The 11,116-nt window shown below is 39.1% G+C and overlaps 1 protein-coding gene across 1 annotated transcript in view; it reads right to left on the bottom strand.

The window, feature by feature from the left end:
* Window positions 1-778: 778 nt before the first annotated feature.
* Window positions 779-11,116, bottom strand: part of stip1 (stress-induced phosphoprotein 1) — a 36,901-nt gene continuing 26,563 nt past the window's right edge. Inside the window, exons 10-14 of the mRNA XM_069894032.1 lie at window positions 4,219-4,343; window positions 3,194-3,230; window positions 2,378-2,481; window positions 1,627-1,799; window positions 779-1,191 (exon numbers count right to left, since the gene is read on the bottom strand). Coding sequence (XP_069750133.1) covers window positions 1,119-1,191; window positions 1,627-1,799; window positions 2,378-2,481; window positions 3,194-3,230; window positions 4,219-4,343 — 512 coding nt within the window. The 3' untranslated portion in view covers window positions 779-1,118. The remainder of the gene's footprint in view (window positions 1,192-1,626; window positions 1,800-2,377; window positions 2,482-3,193; window positions 3,231-4,218; window positions 4,344-11,116) is intronic.

Below are 11,116 nucleotides of genomic sequence, written 5' to 3'. Positions count from 1 at the left end.
CATCTTGGCGCCTCAGTTCGGCGGGCAGCAACCTCCTTTGAAGAAGACTGCAGAGCCCACCTCACTGTCAAAAGACAAAGGAGGAAAAACCCAACACCCAACCCCAACCAACCAATTTTCCCTTGCAACCGCTGCAACCGTGTCTGCCTGTCCCGCATCGGACTCGTCAGCCACAAACGAGCCTGCAGCTGACGTGGGCTTTACCCCTCCATAAATCTTCATCCGTGAAGCCAAGCCAAAGAAACCTTTGCCATATAAAGTATACTGTTTGACCTGCTGAGTTTCTCCAGCATTGTGTTTTTACTTCAATCATGGTGTCTGCAGACTTTCGTGCTTAACTCTTACAGGCATTAGAACGAAACAGATTAAAAGCACTGCCACTTTCTGATGGATGGGTCAAGCGAACAACCACTCCACAGAAGAGTGCCATTTATTATGAGAGTAATTCTGCAATGACATGGTCAGCCACAATTAGAGGAGGAAACCAGAATCAAATATTTGCAAACTCTTTCCTGTCCAATTTTCTTCAGAAATTGGGGGTTCTGGCCTCATTATTGTGAGAAGGCTTCAAGAAACTTCTACACAACTTCAAAGCATTTCAAATGCCTCCCCCCCACCCCCACCCCAACATTAATTGGAAGTGAAGAAGAAAGAACAAGAATTGTGAAAGAGTGCAGAAGGAAGGCGGTGTGGCTGTGGAACTGTGAAGGTACAAGGCAGATTGCGATCCGTGAACTGCATTTAACAACAGAGGAGACAAATAAACACATATTAGAAGTATGGTTGAGATACAATGCTTTATTGCAACTCTGCAGGCAGGAAACTGCAAAATCTCACACCCAACATCTCTGCAAGGCGACTGTAACAGCAGAGATTCATGTTTCACAGTCATCTTACAAATGAAGTTAAAATTACAAGTGCACAGATCCATTTTTTTTGTATCAAGATTACACTAAATATCAGATCTCACTTAATATTTAGATGGTACAAGATGAGATGCTGTACAGTTTATTTTGGCTGTTTTAATTTTTATTATCCTGGTCTTCCCCTACCCACCCAACCTTGGACCCTAAAATCCCTTGGGTGCATGTTTGTTCCTGAAGGATTGGAGATAATCATCACCGGATTGCAATGAGACCAACATCAATGAGTTTTTGAATCTTCTGGGCTATAACAGGATTCTTCAAGTGGCTGGAGAATTTGGAAAGGACAACATTAGCAATGGTTACAATAGGATAGCAAAAAGCAAATTTAAGTTTTCTTCCGACATTAAAGATCACAACTAACATTATAAACAGATAGGCAGAAAAATTTCTTTAGCCAGAGGGTTGAGAGTCTGTGGAACATGTTGCTACAGACAGCTATGGAAGCAAAGTCTTTGGGTGTATTTAAGGCAGAGATTAACAGGCATTTGATAAAGTCTGGGAATCAAGGTTTACGGGTAGAAAGCCGGAGAGTGGGGTTGAATGGGTGGTTGGATCAGCTCATGATTAGAATGGTGGAGCAGACTCGATGGGCCTACTTCTGCTCCTATATCTTGTGAAAATCTCAATTAATTAATGATATTTTAGAACAGTTGCCATCAATCAAACAGAATTTTAAAAAGAGGCCCCATGGATAACTTACTCGCTTAATGCCTGTGGGTCTTTCTGCATTTGCTCCAATATCAATCTCATTGCGGGGTCACTCATGATCTGCTGCACCTCTGGGTCACCCATAGCACGGCGTTTTACTTCCTCTGGAGTGTCATTTCGATTATACTGCATCATAAGGCATCGCTGGTAACCTTCAGAAGCTTCCTAAAATAATGGGAAACAAAATATTCTGCCCTGTCACATCATCCGGGAACGTGTTTGCTGATGGCATATATCACTCACTTTTTCAACTCTACACTTCGGAAGTTTCAAATGGTCATGATTTTTGATATTACAAGTGCTGCAGCACCCAATTCCAAAACTGTCACTTAAATTCGCTCACGAGCTTAACAATCAGACTTGCCCTTATTTTGGGAAGTCCAGGTCCTCTCCGAGTCTTCAGCACTTGATGATGGACATGTGGGCAACTTCAGAGACGAGGACAAGCCGTGAAGAGCTTTGAGCAGAATTGCTCTCCTCTCAGGACCCTGTCACAGCTGTTCTGAGATCCTCGCCCAAATTTTTTTTGTTCATTTCTGACTTACGAAAAATCCAGATTACCAACAGTTTTCAGGAACAGCACCCTTTCATAACCAGGGATTGCCTGCACTTGCAGATTCTCCTCTCCCCCCACCCATTCCCCCAGAGTACTGTCAAAGTTGCCTCAGCACCCAATACTGGAGAGGGCATTCACCAAGGGAATAAATCCACATGAGTTGAAATGCAGGACACCTCATTCATACCTTGGAGTTGGGGTCCAGTTCAAGTGCTTTCTGGTAAACATCCATGGCTTTGGAGAAATCCTTCAAAGCCTCCAGGGCTGCTCCTTTCCTTGTGTAGCCCTTGACTGCAATGAATGAAAAAAAACCTTATGAACATGGGTGAGGTACCAGGGAGCTTTCTATGAAATCATATTCCAATAAGGGAAGCAGCCCATGAGAAAAATCTACCTCAAAATATTCCACCAATTGTTTTACAAAGGCAAGATGCTGTTATTGCAGGGAAAAAAAAACTTGCTGGGAATTAAACAAGAAAGTCTGCAAATGCTGACATTGTAGTTTACACAAAAATGCTGGAGAAACTCAGCAAATCACTCAGAACCTTGACAAAGAACTGGGCCCATAACGTTTGTTATATATCTTTGCCACATAAAGAATGCTGTGAGACTTGCTGAGATTCTCCAGCATTTTTGTGTAAACTTACTGGGAATATCAAATAGGATCATGCACAAGATTTTGGGCATGTGCTGAGACTATCAAATATACTGAGCGTTTCCACCAGTTTCTCCTTTCAATCTGAAACAAATATTTTAAGTAAAATCAAATAGGAAATAAATCTGGAGCTTTTAAGTTAATGTGCTATATAAATTTAGCATTAAAAAAATGTGAGCGATGAAAAGAATCTCAGTGTTGTACGTGATGTCATGTGTGGACTGACAATAAATCTGAACTTTGAACTCGAAGGAAAATTTAACCACCACTAAACCCACTGGCCACCAAACTGCACCCCCCCCAAAAAAAAACTCAAGAAAATTACCCCACAACAAAATTGCCACTTACGGAATGTGGAATCAAGGCGGATACAGTCCTCACAATCCTGCCAGAAGCAATTTGACATTGTTATGATTTGCATACCAGTACATGTGGAATTAAATCTCAGGAATGAACATTTAAATACAACTTGGACAATGAAAGGGGAAAAATATTTTACAAACATCTTCCTTTAAAAGCAAAACAAAAAAGATTTTGTTGTTACAATGATACAAGAAAAGAGCTTCTGCAGTTACCAGTGAATGCATTGGATTGTACCTTGTGTCACAACAGCTACAACCACACAAGACGTTACTAAGGAAATCTTCTCATGGCTGGATGATACTGAATATCTTGCAACATTGGAAGTGCCTTTATTATGCATCAATCCAAATGCACACGGATCTTAAAATTTTACTTCCTCTATTCAACCTCTAATTTCCACTCCATTTATGTTCAATAAGGCAGAAACCAGCAGCTTACAAGGCAGTTCCATTAAGATAGGAAATCTGTTTATACTGACATCCTATTGACCGCAACTTTATATATACCAAGCAGTCATGAGTCAGTAGGATGTGAAATTGTTCAAGTGTCGGGTGCTGTGTTTTTTTTAAAAAAACAAGTGAACAGATAAAAAAAAATTACAGCAGTTTCATTTCCTCTGTTCCAGTCAATTAACCAAGGGAATAGTTACTTTGAAAAATGTAGGCATACAATATGGTAACAGACCCTTCTAGTCCACGAGCCCATGCCACCCAAATGCTCGAATTAACCTACAACCCCTGAACATTTTGAAGGGTGGGAGGGAACCAGAGCACCCAGAGGAAACCCACGCTGACACAGGGAGAACACAAATTCTTGCAGACAGCGCCGGATTAGAACCTGGGTTGCCGGCACTAATAGTGTTGCGCTAACCACACCGCAACTCGTTTATTGGCTAGAAGAGCAGCAAACTGAAATGTACATTCTGCGTTTTAAAACAAGATACAACGGAGCATCTGGATGCATCAGTTTTCCAAAAAAAAAACCCCAAGAAAAACATTAAAAACCCCTACCTTCAGAGCAAGCTGGAATTCTAGGAGCTTGGTGTAGCAGGCAGCTCTGTTACTGTAGAGTTTAGCATCAGCAGGATTGCGTTTAATCGCTTCTGAGTAATGCTTCATTGCATGTGGATAATCACCTGTGAGAAGACCAATCCCATATGAGATCCCATATCCTCAAAAACAAATGCATGCCATCCATTTGGTTTTAAAAGAAAATCTTCAGGCAGTTCTTCACAGGCATCTTGGATATGCATACAGAAAAAAAATCCCAAATTTTGCAAAGCTTCAAGGCAGCCTTTGACACACACCGAACATAGGGTTTTTCCCCGCAGAGGCTGATTCCTCCTCATCTTAAAAATCAAACACAATTTATACAATAATTTAAGGGAAAATTATTATGCAAAATACATGAACCTCAACTCACAACCTCCAAACCTTTCCATGGATTATTTGTTCTCTATGTTGCCACGTGAGGCAAACAAACTTCTACCAAGTAGAATAAACAATTCAACCAACCTTGATTCTGATAACATTTTTAGGGGCTGCATTAGCACCCTCTGGTGTTAGAAAATTCCTACTACATGATTATACCAACGAAAAGCAAAACCAATGTCATTGGTAGCACTCATTTGTCCTTCGGACTTGCCAACTCAAAGATTGGTTGCATCAATCATCCCCGTCCCCATGAAGAGCAGAGCAGAGCGAGTTACCTCAATGCCCATCGCCCAGTAGCACTCACATCTACTGCAATGAAATGCACTGCAAGGTTGGTCATGGCCAGAATTAACTCATACCAAAGACCTGGACCCTCTGCAATTTGCCTATTGCCACAATTGTTCCACAGCAGATGCAATCTCACTGGCTTGCTGGGATATCTGAACAGCAAGACCCATAACAGGCTCATTTTCATCAAATACAGCTCAGTTTTCAACATATAATCCTCTCAATGCTGGTCAGCAAGTTTCAAAACCTGGGCCTCTGCACCTCCCTCTACTCTTGGACCCTTGACTTCCTCATTGAAAGACCAGTCAGTCCAGAATGGTAACATTTCCTCACCAACAATCAGCACAGGCACTCTTCAAGGCATGGTGCTTGGCCTATAGCTCTACTCTCTCAACGCCCATGACTGTGTGGCCAGGCACAATTCAAATGCCATCTACAAATTTGCCAATGACACCATGTCTGTCGGCAGCATCATACACAGCAAAGAGGAAGCCTACAGCTGTGAGGTAGATCAGTTAGTTGAGTAGTGTCACAACAATCTTGCACTCAATGCCAGCAAAAATAAGGAATTGATTGTGGCCTCCCAGAGGGGGAAATCAGGAAAGCACAAACCAGTCCTCATCGAGGGGGTCGGCAGTGGAGAGGGTAAGGAACTTCAAATTCCTGGGTGCCAACATCTCTGAAGACCTGTCTTGGGAGTCATGTCGATGCAATCATGAAGGTTCGCCAGTGGCTATATTTCATTAGGCGTTGAGGAGTTTTGGTATTACACCAAAGATTCTAGCAAATTTCTATGAGTGTACTGTGGAGAGCATCCTCACTGGTTGCATTACTGTTTAGTACAGAGGTGCCGATGCACAGGACAAGAAAAGGCTAGAGGATGTTACTCAGCCTGCGCCATCACAGGCATTAGTCTTTTCTCCATTAAGGACATCTGTCTCAAGAAAGCAGCTTCTATCATCAAAGAACATCATCACCCAGACCATGTCCTTTTCTCACTGCTACCATCTGGAAGGAGGTGCAGGAGCTTGAAGACACACATTACAAAAATAGCTTCTTCCCTTCCACTATCAGATTTCTGAACAGACAATGAACCTATGGACACTACCTCACTCTTTTTCCCCCCACACTGATTATTATAATTAAAAAAAAATTCTTGACCAGATTCTCCTCTACTTATGATGGTCCGACTTACAATTGTTCAAACTTACAATGGTTGGTGAGGCACTATATTTTAGGATTAAAAATTGTTTTTTCCCCCCAGTGTCAAATAAAAGGTATTCAACATTTAATTTATAAAATAGGCTTTGTTTTAGATAAATTTACCCAGATGTAGGCTATGGCAAGTGTCTGAGCACATTTAAGGTTGGCTTGGCTATGATGCTCGGTAGATGTGGTACTGTATTCTTTATCGACATGATATTTCCACTTACGATGGGTTTATAAGAAAGTAATCCCATAAATGGTTATATGGTTATAAGTTGATGGACATATGCATTTAGGAATTTAATTTGTAGCAATTTTACACCTGTAATGCACAATACCGCTGCCACAAACAAAAACATTTTGTTACACATGTTCATGATAGTAAACCTGATTCTGATCAATTCCACCTCAAGAATCTACATTTTTTGGAGGAGTCATGTGATGGAGTAGTGGCCGGACAGAGAACTCCAGCCCTCTCCAGAAAAGTCGGGAAAAACAAGAGAAAATACAAAGGCACAGAAATACAAGTTAAAGAAAAGTGAGTATAAAGGTGGAAAGAAGATGGAGACAAAAGGAGAAAAATCAAAATCAACAGAAAGAAGAGAGGAAGAGAAGACAACGGAGGAAAAAGGTGAAGGCCTTACCTGTCCGAAGAGGCCCGCTGTGGAGAGAGGACCCCACTACCTCAGGTCGGTAGAAAAAGAACTACAACAATGGCTCACAGAGCCGAGTAAAAGTGCGCAACCGCGCATGAAAAAAAACACACCGACAGGAGGGGGGACCAGCTGGGGAGTCGATCTCCACAGCCGGAAACGACAGCTGCAGAACACCTGCAGCAAGAAGAGACCACAGAAGACAATGGAAACAAGAAAGAGGAGGAGGAAAGGGCATCAAAGAAACAACAGATGGCCAACCCAGAGGAAGAAGAAGAGGAAGAATACAGTGAAATAGATAAAGGGAAAGGCAAGGTAAATGATATACTTGCTCTTGTTAGAGGATACATGGAGTCATTTAAAGAATGGCAAACACAGGAATTCAATGATTTAAGAAGAAGAATAAACAACACAGAAAAGAAAATAAATAAAATGGATATGACCTTAACAGAAATGGGGAAAAAAATGGACAAGATGGAAGAACGGGCAATAGCAGCAGAAATGGAGGTAGAAGACTTAAAAAAGAAATTGGAGGAATCTAATAAAAAAACTAAAGAGACACAAGAATTACTAGCCCAAAAAATAGATATAATGGAAAATTATAACAGAAGAAATAACATAAAGATAGTGGGCCTTAAGGAAGATGAAGAAGGCAAGAATATGAGGGAGTTTATAAAAGAATGGATCCCTAAGGCCCTAGGATGTCCAGAACTACTGCAAGAAATGGAAATAGAAAGGGCACATAGAGCATTGGCCCCTAAACCACAACCACAACAAAAACCAAGATCTATTGTAGTAAAATTCCTAAGATATACTACAAGAGAAAAGGTACTGGAGAAGACAATGGAAAAAGTAAGAGAGGGCAACAAACCACTGGAGTATAAAGGGCAAAAAATCTTCATTTATCCAGATATAAGCTTTGAACTCCTAAAGAAGAGAAAAGAGTTCAATGCAGCAAAAGCGATTTTATGGAAGAAAGGATATAAATTTACACTGAAGCATCCTGCGGTATTGAAAATATTTATTCCAGGACAACAAAACAGACTGTTCTCGGATCTAGAAGAAGCACGAAAATTTGCAGAACAATTACAAAAATAGACTGAGGGATGAAGACAGGTAATGAGAGCAAAAATGATCACGATTGATATGTATGTGGGTAAAGACAAAAATAGACTGAGGGATGAAGACGGGTAATGAGGGTAAAAATGACCACGATTGATATGTATGCGGGTAAAGAGGTATAAGAGTGAATAGAGACAATGGGCATACGTGAAAGTATCTGTAATTAGAGGAAAACATAGATAGTATAGACAAGAATTAATAAGGGAAGGTAATGGAATAGAGAGAATAAGGAGGGAATTAAAAGAGTGACCTTTGTGACATATAAAAAGTGAAATCTTTTCTGGGGGGGGCTGGGTGGGGGAAAAAGAGCGGTCACTGCAAAATCAGTTGACGCTTGCGAGTGGATTCGCAAATCCAAATGGAGAGGGGAGATGTGGTTGTCCGACAAGGGATAAAGGACAACTCAGGAGGGGAAGGGGAGATTGGGGATAAAGAAGATAGAAATAGGAGAATAAGGAAAATGTTGGATGTTGTAGGAATGTTGTCTGGTAAAGAGTTGAAAATAAGAAAACAGAAATGGAAAAGGAGGAAAGGTAATGATGGAAAAACGGAAAGAGAAGATAAACAAAATATAAAATGGCTACGCTGAACTATATGACTCTAAATATTAATGGAATACATAACCAAATTAAAAGGAAGAAACTACTAAATTTACTGAAAAAGGAAAAAATAGATATAGCATTTGTCCAAGAAACACACTTAACTGAATTGGAGCACAAGAAATTAAAGAGAGATTGGGTAGGACATGTAACAGCAGCATCGTATAATTCAAAAGCAAGAGGAGTGGCTATATTAATTAGCAAAAATGTGCCATTTAAAATAGAAGAGGAAATAATAGATCCAGCAGGGAGATATGTTATGATAAAATGTCAGATATATTCGGAGCTTTGGAATCTACTTAATATATATTCACCTAACGAAGAAGATCAAAAGTTTATGCAAGATATCTTTTTGAAGATAGCTAATACACAAGGGAACATACTAATAGGAGGGGATTTCAATCTGAATTTGGATCCAAATATGGATAAAACGGGGAAAAAAATTAACAGGAAGAACAAAGTAACCAAATTTATAATTAAATCAATGCAAGAAATGAAACTTGTGGACATATGGAGGAAACAAAACCCAAAGGAAAAGGAATACTCATACTACTCGACTAGACATAAAACATACTCAAGGATAGACCTATTCCTTTTATCAGCCCACATTCAAGGGAGAGTTAGGAAAACGGAATATAAAGCTAGACTATTATCGGACCACTCACCCCTGTTATTGGCAATAGAGCTAGAGGACATCCCTCCAAGAATGTATAGATGGAGATTAAACCCCATGCTACTTAAAAGACAGGATTTTAGAGAATTTATTGAAAAACAATTAAAAATGTACTTTGAAGTAAATACGGAATCAGTGGAAGATAAGTTTATACTATGGGACGCAATGAAAGCATTCATTAGAGGACAAATAATAAGTTATGCAACCAAGATGAAGAAGGACTATAATCAGGAAACAGAGCAGTTGGAAAGGGAAATAATAAACATAGAAAAAAAATTAGCAATAAAGGAAGATACAACCAAAAGAAGAGAATTGGCGGATAAAAAAATAAAATATGAAACATTACAAACATATAAGGTGGAGAAGAATATAATGAAGACAAAACAGAAATATTATGAACTAGGTGAAAAAACACACAAAATCTTAGCATGGCAGCTTAAGACAGAGCAAACTAAGAAAATGGTATTGGCAACAAGGAAAAAAGACAAACAAATTACATATAATCCAGAAGAAATTAAGGAAAACTTCAGAGAATTCTATGAACAATTATACCGAACTGAAAACGAAGGGAAAGAAGGGAAAATAGATGAATTTTTGACTAAAATTGAACTACCAAAACTACAAATAGAGGAACAAAATAAATTAACAGAACCATTTGGAACAGTAGAAATACAAGAGATAATAAAAAATTTACCAAATAATAAGACACCAGGAGAGGATGGACTCCCAATAGAATTCTACAAAACATTTAAAGATCTAATAATACCGCCGCTCCTGGATGTAATCAACCAGATTGATGAGACACAAAACTTACCAGATTCATGTAAAACAGCAATAATTACAGTGATACTAAAACAAGGGAAAGATCCACTCTCACCAGCGTCATATAGACCAATATCGCTGCTAAACACAGATTATAAGATAATAGCTAAACTATTAGCAAACAGATTAGCAGAACAGGTACCGAAAATGGTAAATTTAGACCAAACTGGATTTACCAAAAAAAGACGCACAACAGACAATATTTGTAAATTTATTAACTTAATTCATGCAGTAGAAGGAAATAAAGCACCAGCAGTAGCAGTTGCTTTAGACGCAGAGAAGGCCTTCGACAGAGTAGAATGGAATTACTTGTTCAAAGTATTGCAAAAATTCAGTTTACCGGAGAAGTATATTAATTGGATTAAAGCATTATATGAGGGACCGTTAGCGAAAGTGACAGTAAATGGACATGTATCAAAGCAATTTAACTTAAGCAGGTCAACGCGGCAGGGATGCCCACTATCACCATTATTGTTTGCGCTAGCTATAGAACCACTAGCAGAATCGATAAGAATAGATAATAATATAAAAGGAATAAAAATAAAAGACAGGGAATATAAAATCAGTCTATTTGCGGATGATGTGATAGTGTACTTAACAGAACCAGAACTATCAATAAAAGAACTATATAAGAAATTGAAGGAATATGGAGAAGTGTCGGGATACAAGATAAACGTAAATAAAAGTGAAGCAATGCCTATGAATAACGCGGATTTCTCAAAATTTAAGGAGGAATCCCCATTCAGATGGCAAATGCAGGCAATAAGATACCTAGGTGTGCAAATAAACAAAAATCTAGGCCAATTATATAAACTCAATTACAATCCACTAATGAAAAAATTACAGGACGATTTAGAGCATTGGAAAGAGCTACCACTAACACTGATAGGAAGGATAAACTGTATTAAAATGAACATTTTTCCAAGGATACTATACTTATTTCAGGCATTGCCAATACAACTGACAGAAAAATTCTTCAAAGAGTTAAAGAAAATAATAAGGAGATTTTTATGGAGAGGGGGGAAACCGAGGATAGCACTAGATAAATTAACAGAATGGTATAAACAAGGAGGCTTACAATTGCCAAACTTCAAAAATTATTATAGAGCCGC

The sequence above is a fragment of the Narcine bancroftii genome, chromosome 8 (assembly GCF_036971445.1).
Source record: "Narcine bancroftii isolate sNarBan1 chromosome 8, sNarBan1.hap1, whole genome shotgun sequence".
Taxonomy (NCBI): domain Eukaryota; kingdom Metazoa; phylum Chordata; class Chondrichthyes; order Torpediniformes; family Narcinidae; genus Narcine; species Narcine bancroftii.
This window is presented reverse-complemented; position numbering and strand designations above follow the sequence as displayed.